At 44.2% G+C, this 21200-nt stretch overlaps 1 protein-coding gene across 1 annotated transcript in view; it reads left to right on the forward strand.

Annotated features, from left to right (window-relative positions):
• Positions 1-21200, forward strand: part of ACE (angiotensin I converting enzyme) — an 85314-nt gene that overhangs the window by 32759 nt on the left and 31355 nt on the right. Inside the window, exons 5-15 of the mRNA XM_069751360.1 lie at positions 9847-10038; positions 10512-10609; positions 10685-10857; positions 11181-11404; positions 11604-11748; positions 14382-14483; positions 15104-15226; positions 15368-15579; positions 17269-17405; positions 19744-19902; positions 20213-20297. Of these exons, the coding sequence (XP_069607461.1) occupies positions 9847-10038; positions 10512-10609; positions 10685-10857; positions 11181-11404; positions 11604-11748; positions 14382-14483; positions 15104-15226; positions 15368-15579; positions 17269-17405; positions 19744-19902; positions 20213-20297 (1650 nt within the window). The remainder of the gene's footprint in view (positions 1-9846; positions 10039-10511; positions 10610-10684; positions 10858-11180; positions 11405-11603; positions 11749-14381; positions 14484-15103; positions 15227-15367; positions 15580-17268; positions 17406-19743; positions 19903-20212; positions 20298-21200) is intronic.

Raw genomic sequence — 21200 nt, forward strand, 5'->3', positions numbered from 1 at the left:
GGGATCTAGAGCATCGACTGGCAAAGAACCCCCTCGTGTTCCGGTACCTTTGTTGGCGTACACTGGTAAGAGATCTACGTGAATGCTCACTCAGTGACGCGGGCCCCTTATACTTTGTCATTCTAGGGGAAGAAAAGTGCAAAGTCGAAACATAAGGAGTGTGCCCTGTGTGAAGTCCCGTTACCAGATTCTTATACTAAAAAATTATGCGCCTCCTGTATACAACAGACGGTGAGGTCTACAGGAGTGGAGGGGTTGAGTGACATCAGGCTAGATAGATGGTATCACCCTTATTGTCCTCCCCTAGGTAGCAGAAGAATCTGCTTCTACGGCTAATCTACTTGAGATGATCCGTACAGAAGTAAGGGAATCCCTGCGGTCTATGTCCCAGGCGGGAAGTTCAAAACAGAGAGCCTCGGTGATCTCTGATTCGTCAGAGGAAGATAATGAGGAAGGTTCTTATGGCTCAAATCTCTCTTCCTCGTCATCAGAAGAGGAATCTGGCCGATTCTGTCTGCCTCTGGACCGGGTGGATAAATTAGTTAAGTCGGTCAGAGGTACGATGGGCCTAGAAGAACCTAAGACTCAGCTTTCCCGTTAGGAGCTAATGTTCAGTGGCTTGGAACACAAGAAACGTAGATCCTTCCCGGTGAATGATAAAATTCAAGACCTGATTCTCCGAGAATGGAAGAAACCGGAGAAGAAAGGCTCATTACCACCAGCTTTAAAACGCAGGTATCCCTTTGAGGATACGACTGTGGATACCTGGGACAAGGCCCCTAAATTAGATGCCGCGGTGGCAAAGGCATCAAAGAGAGCCGCATTACCTTTCGAGGACATCGGATCCCTTAAAGACCCTCTTGACAGGAAGGCGGATACCTTCCTTAAAGGTACTTGGGAGATGGCAGCCGGATCCTTGAGACCGGCAGTGGCTGCGACTTGTACAGCCAGATCCCTAATGGTCTGGCTGGAACAGTTGGAATCCCAGCTTAAAGAAGGCGCTTCCAGAAGTTTTATTCTAAGTGCGCTTCCGGTGATTCAAGATGCTGCGGCTTTCCTGTCGGACGCGTCGGTCGATTCGGTCAGAATGGCGGCCAGAGCAGCAGGACTCTCCAACGCGGCTCGTAGAGCCCTGTGGTTGAAGTGTTGGTCGGGTGACATTCAATCAAGGTCCAAATTATGCGCTATTCCATGCAAAGGGGAATATCTCTTTGGGCCAACCTTGGATGAGCTGCTTGAAAAGGCTGGAGATGACAAGAAAAAATTCCCTAGTTTGTCATCAGCCTCTTATCGGCGTCCATTCAACAGGAGGAGATTTGGTCGCGGAAGGAAGCGCGCATCCTCGCCCTCTAGAGAGAATTTTAGATGGGAGGATAGACGCAGGAGAGGTACGGGTTACATGTTCCGCCGTTCCTCAAAAGAACGTAAGAAACCGGACCAATGACTAGCAATCCCTGTGGGAGGGAGATTGTCAGCCTTCTCTTCCGCATGGACTAACATCTCAAATAGTGACTGGGTCCGAGGTATTATTTCAGAAGGCCTGAAATTGGAATTTATTCACTGGCCTCGGGATAAATTTGTTAACCCCCTTACGCTCCTCCACTATTGAACAGACTGCTTTAGAGGCAGAAGTTGTGAGTTTATGCCTTAAGAACGTGCTGATTGAGGTCCCAGTCAGATAGAGGGAGTGGATTCTACTCTCCTCTATTTCTGATTCAAAAACCAGACAGGTCATTTAGGACTATTATTAACCTTAAATCCCTTAATGAATACCTGGTTAAAGCCACATTTAAAATGGAGTCAATCAGCTCCACAATAAAAATGTTGTTCAAACACTGCTTCATGGTAGTTGTGGACTTAAAAGATGCGTATTATCATGTTCCTATCCATGAAAACTTTCAGAGGTTTCTACGTGTGGCGGTGTCTATGGGGGGTATTGTTCGACACTTTCAATTTAGAGCCCTTCCCTTCGGCCTCTCAACGTCTCCCCGAGTATTCACTAAAGTTGTTGCGGAGGTCATGGCGCACTTACGTGAATCTGATATCCTCATAATCCCTTATCTGGATGATTTCCTGATAGTTGGAAACTCAGCAGACCATTGCCTTGCTCAGGTAAAAACAGCTATGTCCAAACTAGAACATCTGGGCTGGATTATAAACTATGAAAAATCCCGATTACAACCCCTAAAAACCCAGAGATTTCTAGGCCTGCTGTTAGATTCCAAGTCCCAACAATGCTGTCTTCCACCTGATAAACTGCTCCATATCCAACAACAGGTATTAAAAGCAATTAATAATCCAACCATGACTCTTAGACAGGCTATTCTTTGTTAGGTTCCCTAACTTCCTGTATTCCGGCCGTCCGTTGGGCACAATTCCACTCCAGACCTTTACAGTTTGACGTACTGAATTATGATAGTCTTACAAGGTTCCTTGCAGGGTCAGTTGACGTTGAGTCCAGAGGTTCTGACATCTCTTAGATGGTGGCTGAAGGAAGACAATCTGTCAGCAGGAGTTCCCTGGGTGACTCAAGTGACTCGGGTAATTACGACGGACGCCAGCCCCACGGGGTGGGGGGCACACATGGGTGACGTAGTAGTCCAGGGTTTATGGGATCCCCAAACATCAGCCTCTTCCAATCAGAGGGAGTTAATGGCAATTGAATTCTCAATTAAAGAACTCCTCGTATATCTACAGGGTCACCATGTCAAAATCCTCTCCGACAACCAGGTGGCAGTGGCCTATGTGAATCACCAGGGTGGAACACGCTCCAAGTCCCTGATGGAAGTAGCGGATCGCCTGCTCCAGACAGCAGAAAACCATTTTCTATCTTTATCCGCAGTTCACATAAGAGGGAGAGAGAATATAAGAGCAGACTTTCTAAGTCGAAGCACCTTAAAACAAGGAGAATGGTCTCTGAACACAAAGATCTTCAACCGGATTGTCCACATGTGGGGTCATCCAGAAGTGGACTTATTTGCCACCAAGCACAACAGAAAGACGATAAATTTCTGTTCCTTAAATCCCAGGGAATATCCACTGGCAGTGGATGCCTTCCTGATCAGATGGGATTTCCGATTGGCATATGCGTTCCCCCCCGCTCAATCTATTGCCGCTGGTGGTCAGAAAGATAAGGGAGGATCAAGCGAGAGTCATACTGACCGCTCCGTTCTGGCCCAGAAGAGCTTGGTTTTCCTGGCTCAGGAACATGTCCGTGAAAGACCCCTGGGTGCTGCCGGACATTCCGGACTTACTTCATCAAGGTCCGATCAACCATCCACAAGTGAAGGGTCTCCATTTGACGGCATGGTTTTTGAGAGGTCATTGTTAAAAAGCAGAGGTTTTTCTCCAAACCTAATTGATACCCTTATGAAGAGTAGGAAAAACATAACAACTAAGATCTACTCTAGAACTTGGAGGAAGTTTCTGGCCTCTTCAAATTTTAATATTGAAGAGGGTATACCAATCAACCAGATTCTAGAATTCCTGCAGAGGGGGCTAGAGCTAAATCTATCCACAAGTACACTAAAAGTACAAGTATCAGCCCTGGGGGCTCTATTTTCTTGTAACATTGCGGGTAATTATTGGGTATCAAGGTTTATCAAAGCATCTAGTAGATCCAGACCTATACACAGGAATAGGTCAATGCCTTGGGATCTCAATCTAGTCCTTTCAGCCTTGACTAAGGAACCATTTGAGCCCTTACATTCAGCCTCACTTAAATTACTATCCCTCAAAACAGCGTTTTTGGTGGCAATTACATCTGCTCGTAGGGTAGGAGACATACAGGCTCTTTCTAGGCTGTCCCCTTATACAGAATTTCTACAGGACAGAGTAGTCCTCAGACCAGATCCAGCTTATTTACCAAAAGTGGCCTCAGATTTTCACAGATCTCAGGAGATAGTGTTACCGTCATTTCTCCCTAATCCTTCTAATTCCAAAGAGGAGTTACTCCATACATTAGATGTTAGGAGATGTCTATTAGAATATATATCAGTCACTGATGCTTGGAAGAGAGGATGCGTTGTTTCTATCCTTCCAAGGTCCCAGGAAAGGTCTTAGAGTTTCAAAGTACACGCTAGCGAAGTGGATTAGGGAGGCTATCTCTCTGGCTTACACTGCAGGTGGAGGTCCAGCTCCGCAGAATCTGAGGGCACATTCCACCCGGGCCATGGCTACATCCTGGGCTGAAAGATCTGGAGTGTCGATCGACCAGATATGTAAGGCAGCTACGTGGTCATCCCCTTCCACCTTTTTCAAGCACTATAGGTTGGACTTGGGGTTCTCTTCTGATCTCACCTTCGGGTTAAGGGTGCTGCAGGCTATAGTCCCTCCCTAAGGTAGTTTACATCTCTGTAATTCTCTCGTAGTGCTGTCATGGGAATCCGAATAAAGCATTAAGCTACTTACTGGTAGCGGCATTTTTCGGAGGCCCATGACAGCACCCTTAGTTCCCTCCCTATTCACGTGGGGGTTGCACTTCCTATAGTGTATATATAATGAGATAGATAGATCTCACGTGTGGTATATAGTTCAATATGATGGATTATTTTTGTACATAAACTGTATATAATGTATATTTGTGTGCTACTAACCGCGGTAGTCCTCTCAGGCTCTGAAATACATCTGATGCATAGGGAGAGGTGCCGCCCTTTTGTATCTGTAGGTTTCCTGTTCCTGAAGGGCGGATCCCCTCTCTCGTAGTGCTGTCATGGGCCTCCGAAAAATGCCGCTACCAGTAAGTAGCTTAATGCTTTTTTAGGATGCTGCCGCATCAGTAAGCAGGCGCAGCTCCGTGTCCTTCTGTCTAGGCCTCTGACAGGATCCCACCCCTGTCAGGGACCCACTCCCTGAGTGGAGCTCAGATAGCGGCTCACTGGGTGAAGCCCAGCCAGCTTCCGCCAGACTGGTGCTGCCTGGGTGAAACCGTCAGCTTCTGCCTAACTTCCTATCCAGACCACCAGTCTTACCTACTGTAATTGTGAAGAGTGCCCTACTAAATAGGAGCATGGCTCCCCCTGGTGGACTGGAGTGTGGTTTGTGCTACCTGGTGAAGTGATCTCCTTTATTGCCTTCAGACGTAACTGTAATGGGGTCTACCAAGCTGGGGTACCTCTTTCAGTGCCACCCCGTGTTTCAGGAGGTCCACTCTGCTTTTGCTGGATTCTGAATGAAGGACGCTGGCTGGAATTCCTTGGTTACGTGAGAGCATATAATAGCTGACTGCTACCCCACGTATTTCCAGTCTAAAATAACTCACTTTGTTTACAGCACACAGAATATATAACACAGATATACAGGGCAGGCCAATAGAAAAAGCAGGCCAGACGTACATTAGAATAGCCGCAGGGGGCCAGAGCCTGCTGATATTTACTGGGGGAATTGCAAAGGTTGGGGAGGACAGAAGGAGGATATCTTGTCCTCTCTGTCCAGGGGCGCAGCCTGTGGACTGATGCATTTCACATGGAACCTATTATACATCATATATACTGCATAACATATTCTTGGTGCTGGGGGTTCTGTAGGTTGTAGTTGTAGGGCTAAACTCCACCGCAGTAATCTGGTGTTGTCTCCGGATGGTCACAGGATATGTCTCAGCCAGAGGGGCAAACGAGAAGGCAGACAACATGGGCCCCAAGTCATTTCCCAGCAAAACGTCTGCAGGCAAATCCTCCAAGCCGACCTCAACAAGGCCATCCCCCAACTCCCCAGTTCAGGTGAATCCTGGCAGTGGGCAGTCGATGTATGGCTCCCCCTGCTACATGGACTGCCACTGTCCGGTCCATCTTCTCTTGGTCCCGGACGAGATGAGGCTTCACAAGGGTCAAAGTTGCTCCGGAATTTCTTAGTCCATGCGTGCGTTTCCCATTAACCCACACGACCTGTCAATGCTGTTGTCGATTATCTGCCCGGGCTGCCTGCACGGGGTCTACTTCATGCAGCACTTCCTCCATGTCTTCCACCCCTTGGTTAGTTGTAGCCCCCAATGCCGGGTCAGCTTCGCCTTGGTAGCAGTGTACAGCGGCCTGGCGGAAGGTAGCTGTTCCCGCCTTTGGCACTGGGTATGCTGAGTCTGGTTGGGACATTGCCTTTGCAGGTGACCCAGCTGACGGCAGGTGTGGCATCGCGCCCCAGGGGAACTGTGGTAGGCCGGGTTTCTAGCTGGTCCCCCTACAACTTTCGGTGGTTTGGGGCCCTCCAGGTCCATGGGCGAACCCCTAGTGACCATCTTTGATCCGGACAACTGAGGCCTCCTGGCGTCATGTTCATCGGCCAGACGAGCGGCTTCCTCAAGAGTCATTGACCGCCTGTCCCGAAGCCATTCCTGTGTCTCGGGGTTTAGTCCATTAAAGAATCGTTCTAGCAAGAAGAGCTGGAGGACTTCCTCCTTAGTGGTTGCTTGGCTCCCTTGTACCCACTGTAGCAGTGACCGCCGTAATTTACAGGCCCATTCAGCGTGGGTATCGGTTACTCGTTTTATAAGTCCGCTGAACTTTTGGCGGTATGCCTCTGGTGTCAGCGCATACCGGGCCAAGATCACTTCTTTGATCCGCTCATAGTCCATACAGTCCTCATCAGGTACCGTGCGATAGGCGTCCGCTGCCCGGCCTGTCAGCTTGCTGGCCAGAATCTGAACCCGTTCCTCCGGCTTCACTTGATGAAGGGCACACTGCCGCTCAAAGTCCTGCAGAAAGCCATCAATGTCTTCCTCTGCCTCCCCCAACTGTCGGAAGGCATTATACTGGATCTTTTTGTGGCTTACTGTTGAAGGTACCTGGGCAGAAGCCAGAGCTCCCCTTGCTCGCTGACTCTCCTCTCTCCGCTCTGCCATCTCCATCTTGGCCAGCTCCACTTTGGTCTGCTCTGCCATCTCCATCTTGGTTAGCTCTGTCCTGGTCCGCTTGGCCATCTCTTCCTTCAGATCAGTACGCACATCAGCCATCACCTCTCGTATGATCTCTACTGCAGGGTTTGGGCCATAGAACGCCAGTCTGTTCTTTACCTCCCTCTGGAATTCAGTCTCCTCCACGTTCACATTGGGGGACGCTGCACTGTCGTGTTCCATGATGGCTGTTATCAAATCCGCTTTTGTTTTGTTGCTGGCGATTAACCCTCGGGCTTCCACCAGATTTTTTAATGTAGTCCTCTTTAACTTCTGGTAGTTGTCTTCCATTCATTCATTTCTTCCTGTAGAAGGGGTATCGGATCCCACTGCTACCACCAGTGTAACGGGGTCTACCAAGCTGGGGTACCTCTTTCAGTACCACCCCGTGTTTCAGGAGGTCCACTCTGCTTTTGCTGGATTCTGAATGAAGGACGCTGGCTGGAATTCCTTGGTTACGTGAGAGCATATAACATCACCCCCCCATTCCCCCCCCCCCCCGGTGGAAGAATGACATTACTGCAACGACCAGGACCCTGGGGCGCTGCATTTCTACTTGGAGATGTTGGCCACTTTAATGTGTTTGGTACCCATACAGCTCAAAAGATGCAACATGCTTATTAAAAGGGGTGGCATATATTGCTTGAGTGATCTTTTGGCTGAATGTCCGATCCTTATCTAAGGACAACTCTGTATTGTGCTTCATTGAACTAATTGCAGTTATTTTAAGAAATCATTCACTAGTAACTTGTGTGGGACTTTGTCCTAATCCTTTATCAGCCTGTACTTTGCTACATTCCACATAATTTGCAATGAATACTGCAGGACAATTACGGGCTTGGTTCATATCCAGATATTTGGTCTGTGGAATTGATGACCTAACTTCAGAATTCCCCTTATGGTTATTAATATTGGACATCCTAACTGCCCTCAAATGCTTTTAAAGGGGCTCCCCAGGAATGGGTAAAAATAAATCACCTTTAGGAATTCTTGAATTACACTTCAGCATTATTAAAATTTTTTTTTTTTTTTTTTTTTTTTTTTTAAAGCAAATCATTCATTTTTGTTTAAGGAGATAATATCAATAGAATTGAGTGCTGCTTTGTTACACTGACAAACTGTGGATGTATTTGGGGTGCTGAGGTAAGTGTATCCACTAGGAGCACATCTTCCTATTCTGCACATAATCATGTAATGCAGGTGCCTGTAGGCAATGCAGAGGCAGGAGGCAGAAACAGTCAGGGTTGATTATAGCTCTTTGTATACAATGATTTAAAATGACTCTAAATGATTAGTGTTGGTAGCTAGGCAAATTAACATTCAAACAAAGATAAGAAACTTAGATGGAAAGGCAAAGGAAGGGTAACATCAATGTTCTGTTCACAACTGTTGTGTGCCCAGTCATGGGAGCCACCATGTAAGTTCTCACTGCAAATCTGGCCCTAGCGGGGGGGTCATTGGTTTTTCCTGCGATGCCGTGAGCCTCTCTGATGTAATTATCAAGCCTGCTGAACTCCCACGTACCAACAGACACCCCTCCCCCCCCAACCTGAGAGCCTAATCCCAGTAGACCCCCAGCATCATAGAGAATAGTTGGAAGGGACTTTTCTGCTCACACGCACTGTCCTGTCGCAGTCACGTCTTGCCTGTTTCAGTCTTCTTGGCTTGACCATTGACGGAAGTCTCTTAGAACTTGAATGGAGTGGGCTAGGTCTTGGCTCTTAAAGGGTGATGTCCGGTCTCTGGAGCTTTACTGACGTGGCACCAGTGTAACAGGCCTCAGCAGAAAGTCTATGCCATAAAGGCCATCACCTGACAAGGCCTGAATTCTGCACAGGAGGACTTTGTTCTACCTGCAGTGCTCTGGATCAGGATTCGTTTCTGATCCAGGGTATCGCAGGTAGAATGGAGCAGTCCTGTGAAGAATTTTGGCCTTGTCAGGTGATGGCCTTGATAGCGTAGACTTTCTGCTGAGGCCTGTTGCACTGGCCTCAGCGACATCCCTGGAACGTGTCTGCTCCACTCTATTCTCTGGTGCCAAATCTGCCTGCAGTTTGGCATCCAGGGCGTTTATATCTAGGAAGTCCTCACTGTGGGTCACCTGATCAGGTCCAGCAGTCTCTTCCCCCTGCAAATCTTCCGGCACAATTTTGTTCTGCTTGATTTTGCGTGGCCCGCAGATGGCAGTCTTTACGTATAAATGGCACATCCTGCAATGACTCTTCAGGGATTTCACTGCCGCTTATTACATTTGCGCATCGGTTTTAGTAACATTCTCGGACACTTGTTACATGTTACGGAACCAATCAGCACCCAGAATATGTTGTGCAGTTATATGTATGTATAATAGGTTCCATGTGAGATGCATGTCCCTAATACATCAGCCCACAAGCTGCACCCCTGGGCAGAGGGGACACGATATTCCCCTTTTGTTTGCCCCCCCCCCCCCCCCACCTTTGTAATTCCCATAGTAAATATCTGCAGGCTCCGGCCACCTGCAGCTATTGTAATGTACTGTATGTCTGGCCTGCCGCTTTTCTATTGGCCTGCCCTCTGTATTTGTGTGATATATTCTGTCCTGTGAGTAAAGTGTTGTCAGACTGGAAATACGTGGAGAAGCAGTGATCTTTTATATGCGCCCATGTAACCAAGCAATTCCAGCCAGCGTCCTTCATTCAGACTCCAGCCAAAGCAGAGTGGACCTCCTGAAACACAGGGTGGTACTGATAAAGGTACCCCAGCTTGGTAGACCCCCGTAACAACTTCTATCAGTGTAACAAGATGGTGCACGTAATGCTGACATTACTTCACCTCCGCCATAATTATAAATCATGTATTCATTCGTCTCCTAAATTTAGGACACCAGCTACATGAATATACAAAACATGTACACAAAAATATTTTTAGGAATTTAACAGACGGCAAATGTAGATCAACACTATTTATTTTCTCTTAATATACAGGATTCAAAGACACAGGGGAATATTGGCGGTCTTGGTATGCTTCACCCAATTTTGAGAGTGACCTAGAGGAGTTGTACCAGCAGCTGGAGCCACTGTACCTCAACCTGCATGCCTTTGTACGCAGAAAACTGTATGAACGATATGGAGAAAAGTACATTAACCTGAAAGGGCCAATTCCTGCACATTTATTGGGTGAGACTATGCACCATCCCTTACTGACAAAGTTTAGAAACTTTTGTTGAAGAGATTGTAAGGGGCTCCTCACACAACAGCTGCACTCTAAAGGGATAGTGCTGATCCAGTAATATCTACAAGTGATGAAAACTTGATCTTCATCCAGTTTTTATATTTTCTTAAAATGCCAAAAAACTGAGGCACCCCCATGGAGTTCTAACCAAAAAAACTTGCTTAGTTTCCTAAACATAGTATTTAAAATTATATTCTAGGTGTCCAAACAGGACACTTAAACATGCTGATCGTACACCCGTCTCTATAGGTGTTTGGCATTGTAAACGTCATTGGGACCTACCACCTCCAATAAGGTAGTGAGCCTCTTCAGATCGCCCATACAATGTGCATTTAAAAAAGCCACATTTGCAATAAGCTTTTAATATGTATTTTCTATAGCTTGCATATTGATTTTACTAAATCTCCATATTGTGCAGGTAACATGTGGTCACAGCAGTGGAATAATATCTACAACATGATGATTCCTTTCCCTGACAAAACCAATATAGATGTCACTAGTACCATGGTTGCGAAGGTAAGAAGTGACTTGGATATAAACCTTTCATAATTTCTGGATTACTCTTGACTATTTTGTATTTTTCTGTTATAGGGCTGGAATGCAACAAAGATGTTTCAAGTTTCTGAGGAATTCTTCACATCGTTGGGTCTCCTTCCGATGCCCCCAGAGTTCTGGAGCAAATCAATGTTGGAGAAGCCAAGTGATGGTCGAGAAGTAGTATGTCATGCTTCTGCATGGGACTTTTACAACCGGAAAGATTTCAGGTGGGTTGCTTAACCCCTTTAAGTCAATCCCAATTTTTATTTTTTTACTACACCTGAATCTATTGAGTAGAATGGAGGTATTCAGGCATCCACACTTGGTCCTAATCCACATTACTGTCAGCCAAACTAATCTATTTGTGGGCTTGGCAGACAGGCTAATGTGTATGGGGGGGCCTCCCAACAGATGAGTAGGGGTCGATGAGGATCCAGCACGCCTGATTGCCGATCCTTTTGATTATGGTGGGATAAGTCGCCAATAGATCTGTAAATGGCACTCCTGAATGGAGTAGTTAAAAGGTTTTTCACATTTCTGTGCCTTGAAGGATAAAGCAGTGTACCACTGTTACTATGGAGCAGCTGTTCACTGTCCACCATGAAATGGGCCACGTGGAGTATTACTTGCAGTATAAAGACCTTCCAGTCTCTTTGCGCCGTGGTGCAAATCCAGGATTCCACGAGGCCATAGGAGATGTGCTCTCCCTCTCGGTGTCCACCCCAGGCCACCTGCAGAAAATTGGTCTATTGGACAATGTTGTGGAGGATAAAGGTGCGTTATTTTTATTTTATACTAGCGATAAGCTGGCCATAGACTTCCATATTTCTCTGGCTGGCTTTCTGTTGGCCTTTTATTGCTATCTCCATCTTCACACTGTGAGCATCCTGTTAAATATACGGTCAATGGATCCAGCTTAAACTAATGTTATCTAACTTTTTTTTTTTTTTTTTCCATTCAATGTCTTTTTTAGAAAGTGATATTAATTACCTCTTTAAGATGGCTCTAGAGAAGATTGCTTTCCTGCCATTTGGCTACTTGATTGATCAGTGGAGATGGAACGTATTCAATGGCCGCACTCCTTTAAGTCGATACAACTATGACTGGTGGAATCTAAGGTAAGTTTAAAGGAATCTTGCCTTGCGCAGGCGTGTACTACGGAGGACATAGAATGAACTTCAATCCAATATTGCAGCCAGCGGGCAAGGAAAGGGTGAATCAAACACCCAAAAACTCCGCCCATATGACCGAAAACTGGTCCCGCCAAACTCAGGTGACAGGTTCCCTTTAAGAGGACCATAGTAATTGCCATGTAAGCATTGGTTTTTATGGGTTTTAGTGGCCTAATTATAACTACCGGCTCGTGAAGAGACATACCCAGTTGTCTAGTTATACATTTCTAGGAGGCACAATAGAGTTCTTTGACAAGATGCTATAGAACTTCACATTGAGAATACAAGTAGCTACTAAAACAGACATGCCAGGAGAGATGTAAAATCTTCATACGAAAAGAGGACATGTAAACAGGCGTTATCCCACTTACCTAATGATGAAGGCACATCCGACGACTCTTCTGCAACGCTTGCTAAAATGTTGATTTACAGCCATCTGCTGGCCACTATGAGAATTACATGCAGATCCTAGTACTCTATTTCCCCATAAAATAGACCCCTTTTGCTTTTGTGGTTATTTCTTTCTACTGTGTAAAATTGCATCAATTCTATTGCTCTCCTTTCTGTACACCTTTGTTGTTGGAAATGAAAAAAAAAAGTATAAATGGTTAAAGAAAAGCTTGTAAACTTCAAAAGGTGACTGTCAAACATCCTTGTCTCCTCAATGTAACCTAACTTTGGGACAATACAATGAAGTCTGTAGTGATATGGGCAAGACATTAAAGTGAAGGCTGTCTAAGGGGGCCAATGCTACCACCTCTAACAGTGCCCTTTATTGAGTGTTTTTTTTTTTTTTTTTTTATCATTAGGAGTTTACATTAAAAAAAATTTAAAATGGCCTTTGAAAAGCTGTCCTTTAACCCCTTAGTGACCGAGCCAAATTTTTGAACTCTGACCAGTGTCACTTTGTGGTAATAACTCTGCAACGCTTCAACAAATCCCAGTGATTTTGAGATTTTTTTTTTCGTGACACATTATACTTTATGATAATGGTAAACTTAGTTCAACATTTTTTGTGTTTATTTATAAAAAATTTGAGAAAAATGTTAAATTAGCAATTTTCTAAATTTGAATGATTATCCCTTTAATCCAGATAGTCATACAACAGCAAACCATTAATAAATAACATTTCCCACATGTCGGCTTTACATCAGCACCATTTGTAAAATGTTATTTTATTTTGTTAGCATTTTAGGAGGTTTAAAAATGTAGCAGCAATTTTTCATTTTTTTCAAAGAAATTTACCACATTTATTTTTTTAGGGACTTATCCATGTTTGAAGTGACTTTAGGGGTCCCATATATTGGGAAACCCCCAAACGTGATACCATTTTAAAAACACCACCTCTAAACATATCAAAAACTGCAGTCAGGTAGTTTATTAACCCTTCAGGTGCTTTACAGGAATTAATGCAAAGTGGCATGACAGGAATGAAAATGTGTATTTTACCACCTAAATGTTGCTAACTTCTAAACAGATTACTACCGCCATCACTCTAAAGGTACCTTCACACATAACGATATTGTTAACGATATCGTTGCTATTTGTGACGTAGCAACCATATCGTTAATAAAATCGTTCTGTGTGACAGCGACCAACGATCAGGCCCCTGCTGGGAGATCGTTGGCCGCTGAACAAAGTCCAGAACTTTATTTTGTCGCTGGACTCCTGCTGACATCGCTGGATCGGCGTGTGTGACACCGATCCAGCGATGTATTCACTGGTAACCAGGGTAAACATCGGGTAACTAAGCGCAGGGCCGCGATTAGTAACCCGATGTTTACCCTGGTTACCATGCTAAAAGTAAAAAAAAACAAACACTAGATACTTGCCTAACGCGGTCTGTCCTCCAGCGCTGCGCTCTGCACTCCTCCTGTACTGGCTGTGAGCCGGAAAGCAGAGCGGTGACGTCACCGCTCTGCTTTCCGGCTCCCAGCCAGTACAGGAGGAGAGCAGAGAAGCAGAGCACAGCGCTGGAGGACAGACAGCGGTAGGTAAGTATCTAGTGTTTGTTTTTTTTTTTACTTTTAGCATGGTAACCAGGGTAAACATCGGGTTACTAAGCGCGGCCCTGCGCTTAGTTACCCGATGTTTACCCTGGTTACCGGCATCGTTGGTCACTGGAGAGCGGTCTGTGTGACAGCTCTCCAGCGACCAAACAGCGACGCTGCAGCGATCCGGATCGTTGTCGGTATCGCTGCAGCGTCGCTTAATGTGAAGGGGCCTTAAGGCCGCTATTTGGTCATGAATTGCCATCGCAAACATCAGGACAATAAAATCATGATCTGAGGGCACCAATTGGGATAAAGAAGAAGCCCCCACACTGTTAACCATTTATAATTATGTAGTCACTATTGACAGCAGCATCTAAGGGGGTTAAACAGATTTAGAAGGTGCAAACACTGATGGTGGCTGATACAGCAAGTTTTCAGCTATAGTGTACAACCAACAGATGCTGGATTGTCACCTGTATGGGGAGGCTATTCTCTTATATCTCAGGTCAGTTAAAAGACGTATTGGCGGTCATTAAGGGGTTAAATGTGAAAGGCAATGGGTTAAAGATTTGATTCTTGTTTCAGAACAAAGTATCAAGGAATCTGTCCACCAGTGCCCCGTGATGATGCGGATCAGTTTGATGCTGGAGCAAAATATCATATTCCAGGCAACACCCCCTATATTAGGTGATTTTTTTTTTTTTTTTTTATATTTTCATTCTGACTTTTTGCTAACTGTATGAGAAATGTATAAAAAAAACTAATGTTGAAATTGATGGCTAATTTTTGTTGGAGTGTTTCAGGATAATCTTGCATTTTAGTTAATGTCCCCTCTATAATTTGTAAAGCGCTGCGGAATATGTTGGCGCTATATAAATAAAAATTATTATTATAATTGTTTTTGTATGCATGAGTCCAGTGGGCGGTCCTAATCAGTGATTGGCAGTTCTCTGCAACTACAGGAATAGGGAAGACTGTCAATCACCCAATAGGACCACCCACTGACGTTATTACAATAAACCTAATTTTCTGCTCCGCTTCTACTCTGTAACCTGCTGTCCACTGTACTACATGTACAACATAACAGGTGTCCCTTAAGGCCCAAGTTAAAGAAAACCTTTCTTCTAGAAACAGCGCCACATCTGTCCATGGGTTCCCAGATATTCCACCTTGGTTCTATGGAAATGAGCTGCACTATAGCTATATTTTAACAGTATTGCAATGACTTTTTAATCTCTCATAACCCCCTTGAACTTGGCTTATATTCTACTCGGGCTAAATCACTTGTGTCCGATTTTGTGTTTCAGATACTTTGTAAGCTTTGTGCTGCAATTCCAGTTCCATAAGGCCCTCTGTGGAGCAGCCAAACACACTGCGTCTCTCCATAAATGTGACATTTATAGGTCTGCAGAAGCCGGCAAATTACTCGGGTGAGTCTTAAAAAAAAAAAAAAAAAAAAAAAAAAAAAAAAAATATATGTGTGTGTAGATAGATAGATAGATAGATAGATAGATAGATAGATAGATGGAGTTCATGGCATTATATAATATGGCGATCCTTTATATTACTAGGGATGTTCTCCGTGCTGGTTTGTCTAAGCCTTGGCAGGAGATTCTCAAGGAAATGACTGGCACAGACAAAATGGATGTCGCGCCACTGTTGGAATATTTCCAGCCTGTCACTGAATGGTTAATAGAACAGAACAAAAACAATGGAGAGACACTTGGCTGGCCCGATTTTGCATGGACACCCCCTACTCCTGATGGATATCCTGGAGACATTGGTAAGCTCAGAAATGGAACGTTAACATAGAAATCTCTTTAGGGCTGTCGGTGGACAAACTGACCTCAAACATGTGACACTGAGGTGAGTAAGGCCAACATGTTTCTGTAAGGATCGCATGAGCCTAGGTGTTCTCTAACTACTTTAGGCACCAGTGACCTTTCTTCTGGGGGTGTGGGCAACTTCCTGCTGATGTTTCTTGCTCAGGCCACATACATTCAGATGACACAAGAACCCTAAATCTAAAGCATTAGCAAAGAAGAAGAATTTGGTCAATTTTATAAAAACAAAGTGAACTTCACTGGTGGAAATGGAGAGATGTACTGTAGGTAGCAGGTTCAAAGCATGTTGTCAACACCTTATGACTGTGTAAAACAAATGGTCACTCGTGGTGGCTCAGCACTTATTGGCTACATAATTTCAGCAATATAGAATAGAGTATTTAAATTGCTTATCAGTCCTTCACTGACCACAGCCAGCTTTCCATGCTGTGACTGTGCCCAGACCTAGCAAGTCTAGTATGTCTTCACGAATGCCCCCAGGTCTGTCTATACAAGTTTCCTCTTCAGTCCCACTTTGTTCATGCTGTCTTGGTTACCCACAACTATATCCCCTCCAGGCCATAAGCACTGCAGCTGAGCTTCCAAAGATGTTCTGCTGGTATTTAAAGTGAACCAGTTAGCAGGATTTTGCTAAGTAATCTACTGGCATTGCCAGACTGCAGCTGTTACATGTATTTAAAATGATACCTGGGGTGAAGAAATCTGTCTTGTGGTTCTTGTGTAATCAGTGTTAGAAGTTTTCAGCTTGTGCTCTGGGGTAGGCATGTAGGCAGTCTAACTTCCTGCTCTAGGCTAGAGAAACCAAGGAAAGACTTGCCCACTGGCCATCCTGAAGCACGGACCCATCATTAACTGAACTTCTAAGGCTGCTGTCACACTAGCAGTATTTGGTCAGTATTTTACATCCGTATTTGTAAGCCAAAACCAGGAGTGGGTGATAAATACAGAAGTGGTACATATGTTTCTATTACTTTTATTCTAATTGTTCCACTCCTGGTTTTGGCTTACAAATACTGATGTAAAATACTGACCAAATACTGCTAGTGTGACGGCAGCCTAACACTGATTATACAAGGACTGCCAAAGTGATTTTCTTCAACAGGGGTATCATTTTTGATCTGATAATAGCTGCTGAAATCCTGCTGACAAGCTTGCTTTAAAATCCAGACTGCCATCTCCAGTAGTTAAATTGATTTTTGAGAAGCCGGCTAAAAATTAAACAACTTATTCTTGCCTTTTTTCACTTTTTTAATGCCAAATATTTGCACCACTGATTTTAAACGTGACACCATGCTTTATCTCCCTGTCCAGAAAGCCGTACTTCCCCCCCCCCCCCCCCCCCATAATGGAAGTTATGTCTGCAAAGTGGGGACCAACTCCATATTAATGTCTGCGGGTTTAGAACAGGATGTCATTAGTATTTTGACACCTCCCATATTACACAGCTTTTTTCTGTACAGTGTAAGTGCTGGGTAACTGGCATCCAAAAAACATGTATTTTGTAATTTTTTTTATTTTTCCTTGCATTCTAAATGTTAAGGCCAACTTGACCCTTCTGACATGTCTGATTTGTTACATTAAGTGCTGCTACATCTGGATGCATATCCTGAGATCTGTTTCTTTTTCAGAGAAAAATGCTAATGAGAGGGAAGCCGAAGATTTCCTGAGTGTTTACAACAGTACCGCAGAGGAGGTGTGGAATGCCTACACTGAAGCTTCATGGACCTATAACACAAACATCACAGACCACAACAACCAAATTATGGTGAGCGCTGGGTGTTTACCTGGGAAGGGGGAGCTGTGGGGGGTGTACTCATTGTAGAGTCTGTAAATGTCATATTGGGTAATTTGCTTGAACTGGTTGGCCACTAATAGGGTGACCTCCTCCTTTAAAACTACTATATTTTTCCCCATGTACGAGGGGCGATCCAAAAGTAATGATAATCAATACTAAACACAATGAATATAGTCAAAAAATAAATTTATTTTTCTACGTAGTCTCCTAACAAGTCTATACATTTAGTCCATCTCTTTTCTAAACTTAGAATTCCCTTCAAAAAAAAATTCTTGATCTTGACCCTCAAAAAAATCCCCAACAGCGGTTATCGCGTCGCTATTGTCGTCAAATTTCTTGCCCCGGAGGTGTTCCTTGAGCCGAGGAAAGAGAAAGAAGTCACTGGGGGCTAGATCTGGTGAATAGGGGGGGTGTTCCACCAGTTCAAAGCCCGCTTCTTGAATGGTAGCCATGGCAACAGCAGCTTTGTGAGCCGGCGCGTTATCTTGGTAAAACAACACTCCAGCCCGCAGTTTGCAGCGCCTTTTCTCCTTGATAGCCTCCCGCAATCTTCTTATTTGTTCTGCGTAGTAGGAGCCCGTAATAGTGGCTCCCTTCTCCAAATAGTCCACCATAATAATTCCTTCAGCGTCCCAAAAAACGGACGCCATAACCTTCCCTGCTGAGCTTGACACTTTGAATTTCTTCGGCGTCGGTTCGTTGGCTCGTTTCCATGTCATCGATTGTTGTTTAGTTTCGGGATCAAAGTGGTGGATCCAGGTCTCGTCCATGGTCAAAAAAGTGACAAAAAATTTTCCTTGTCTGCTTGGAACTTTTTGAGATTTGCTATTGAAATATCAACTCGTTTCTTCTTTTGTTCGTCGGTTAACATTTTTGGCACCCAACGCGCGGAGACCTTTCTCATATGCAATTCTTTTGCAAGGATTCTTTGAATACTGCCATATGAGATCCCTGTGACCTCAGCTACATGCCTGATAGTCACTCTTCGATCTGCCAATTCAACTTTTTTCACGTTTTCTTCATTGAGGGACGTGGATGGGCATCCTTCACGATGTTCATTTTCCGTCGATGTTCTTCCCAACTTAAATTCCTTGGCCCAGCATGCAACTGTGGAATATGGAGGAGAAGAGCCCCCAATGTTTCCACCAAGTCGCTGTGTATGTCTTTGGTAGTCATTTTTTTTTTTTTTTCAAGCAGAGGTATTTGATGACAGCTCTGAGCTCGTTTTTTTTCCATTTTGATGTTCACTCCTCGGCAGTTCATATTCAAATGAATGTAGCTCCCGGGAATCGTGGTCTATTTAAGTAATTTTTTTTTTTCCTGGACTAGTGGGTACCTAAGAGAGAAGAAAACATTTTATTTTAATTTCTGTGTGCAATAGAAATAACCGATTATCATTACTTTTGGATCGCCCCTCGTAATTTAACATCCTGTGCTTACCACCAGTTCCAGTGTCATCAATGTTCCTTGGGACATTATGGCGCTGGAATCCTGCAACCACTAATGTCGCTTCACGCTCCCTTCCTAAGAATGTTAGACATCTGGAGGAAGTCAGAGCAGCAGTAGGTTTCGCTTCCTTCAGAAGAAACTGACATCTGCAAGATCTGAGTGAGGCAGCTACAGACTGCAGGGCTCACATGACATGACGTCCTGTCATGCAAGCACTAGGAGACCTGACGTTGCAGGAACCGCACCCGCATAGTCCATTGTGTTTTTTCTCTTTTGTTTTTCCCATGAGGGAATATAGTAATTGAGAAGGGGTTGTCTGAGTAATTGACCTTCACCCCCCCCCCCCCCGCATGATTTAGTCACTGCCTTGGCCTCCATGTGTTGAAGGTCTTCGGTAGGCTCCCACAAGTGCTGGATACTGGTCGCTTAAGGCCCATTTCACACCAGTTTTTTGCCATCGGTCACAATCCGTTGGCTCAATGGATCCATTGCAGATTGTGAAACTGATGCGACTGATCCGTTTTTTGGACAGATCTGTCTAGCGGATCTGGCTAATTGGATCGGAGCATGCTCGGTAAAAAAAAAAACCCAAAAAAGGTCACTGGATTCCATCATTTGACGGCTCTGGCGCCATAGGCTTCCATTCTGGCGAAAAGACGGATGGTGCCAGATCCGTCACTGTCCATGGTGAAAGGGGCCTAAATTCAAACATGCAAGTTTATGGGTTTGAGTGAATTTAAAACTTTGGACTTGTAAAAGAAGGGGGACAAAAATTCCTCATATACATTTTTTTAATTTATTTATTTTTGAAGGCTAAACTAAAGACTTAAAGGATAAAACTGCTTTTATTCCTTTACAGCTGGAGAAGAACCTAGCAATGTCTAATCATACTTTGCAGTATGGAAGACAGGCACGCAACTTTGATTTCAGTGATTTCACAGACTCTGAGACTCAGAGGTTACTGAGGAAGCTCAGTGATATTGATAAGGCTGCTCTGACAGAAGAGAAGCAGAAAGAGGTGAGTACTGCTCTTGCATGTGATCTGTGGTTTTTATGCTAAATGTTTTTTTTTTTTTTTTTTTTTTAATGCATTAAATAGGAAGACCTTTGAATCTGAAATTGTTTGCTTGAACCTTTTTCTCACACTTACAATAAATGTTAGCTGAAAAATCCACTTTTCAATCTGTTCTGTCGGGTGAGGTTTAGATTGGACATTTTTAAGTTGGCTGTTGGATCCCCACAATTTGCTACTAAGGACTGGTCAACCATATTGTAGTCCTGGACCACTGCTTAAAGTTGGATTGATTTTAAACGTTTTGTCATTTCAGTACAACCAAATAGTCTCCGATATGGAAACCATCTATAGCAAGGCTAAAGTATGCAAAGGTGACAAGTGTATGCCCCTTGACCCAGGTGAGGTTGTGTGGTGGTAACTTGCTTTTTATAAGCTACAATGACTGTGAATGTGAAGCCTCATTCAGAACATGCATGTGAAAATCTGACACAAAACGTACTTTTCTATGGTGCGACTCTAATGGAGACATGGACACTGAGCGGTGACTGGGATTAAGAATGTGACCTGTCTGTAGAATTAACAGGCATACAATTTAAGGGCTTCAAAGTATTTTTTACTGTACATGTAATTTATTAAGGAGGCATGTTGCAGAGATACATACATACATACATACATACATACATACATACATACATACATACATACATACATACATACATAGATAATCTCCACTATAATGAAGTAGGTATTGGCTACCAAAAGTGAGATGTAGGGTTGGACTTGGGGGAGGAAAACAGAACTGTCTTTAAATGTCAAACCACACAGTGAAATCTGGCTCTGAACTTCTAGGTGTTTCTCCCCACCTCAAGTTTGTTGCTTCTTGCCTATGATCGATCAATATCATGCAGGAGGAAGAAAGTGCACTCCCTCAGTGAAGCGTCTCCCTCTTGCCAATAGAAATTGGCATGACCTTTAGAAGGAAACGTTGTCAGAAATGTAAAAAGCCAAACCACGAATACCTTCAGCTCTGCAGCCACTAATGTATAATGTGGACAGCTGAACATGCTTGCGTAAACTGTTAAAATGGCAACCTTATTTTAGAGGGGTGTGTAAGATTAAGGTTTGGTTAAAGTCCTTAATATTAAGATATTATTTGAACCCTTGCTACAGCTGTACGTAACGTGACCTACACTTTAGGTAATACTATGGGTACTGTTTTGTAACTGGGCAAAGCAATCCTGACTTAAAAAATTAGTAAAACTGTGCCCAACATTTGCGCTCGTCACTCACGTCCTTCTTGT

Source organism: Ranitomeya imitator, chromosome 2 (assembly GCF_032444005.1).
Source record: "Ranitomeya imitator isolate aRanImi1 chromosome 2, aRanImi1.pri, whole genome shotgun sequence".
Lineage (NCBI taxonomy): Eukaryota > Metazoa > Chordata > Amphibia > Anura > Dendrobatidae > Ranitomeya > Ranitomeya imitator.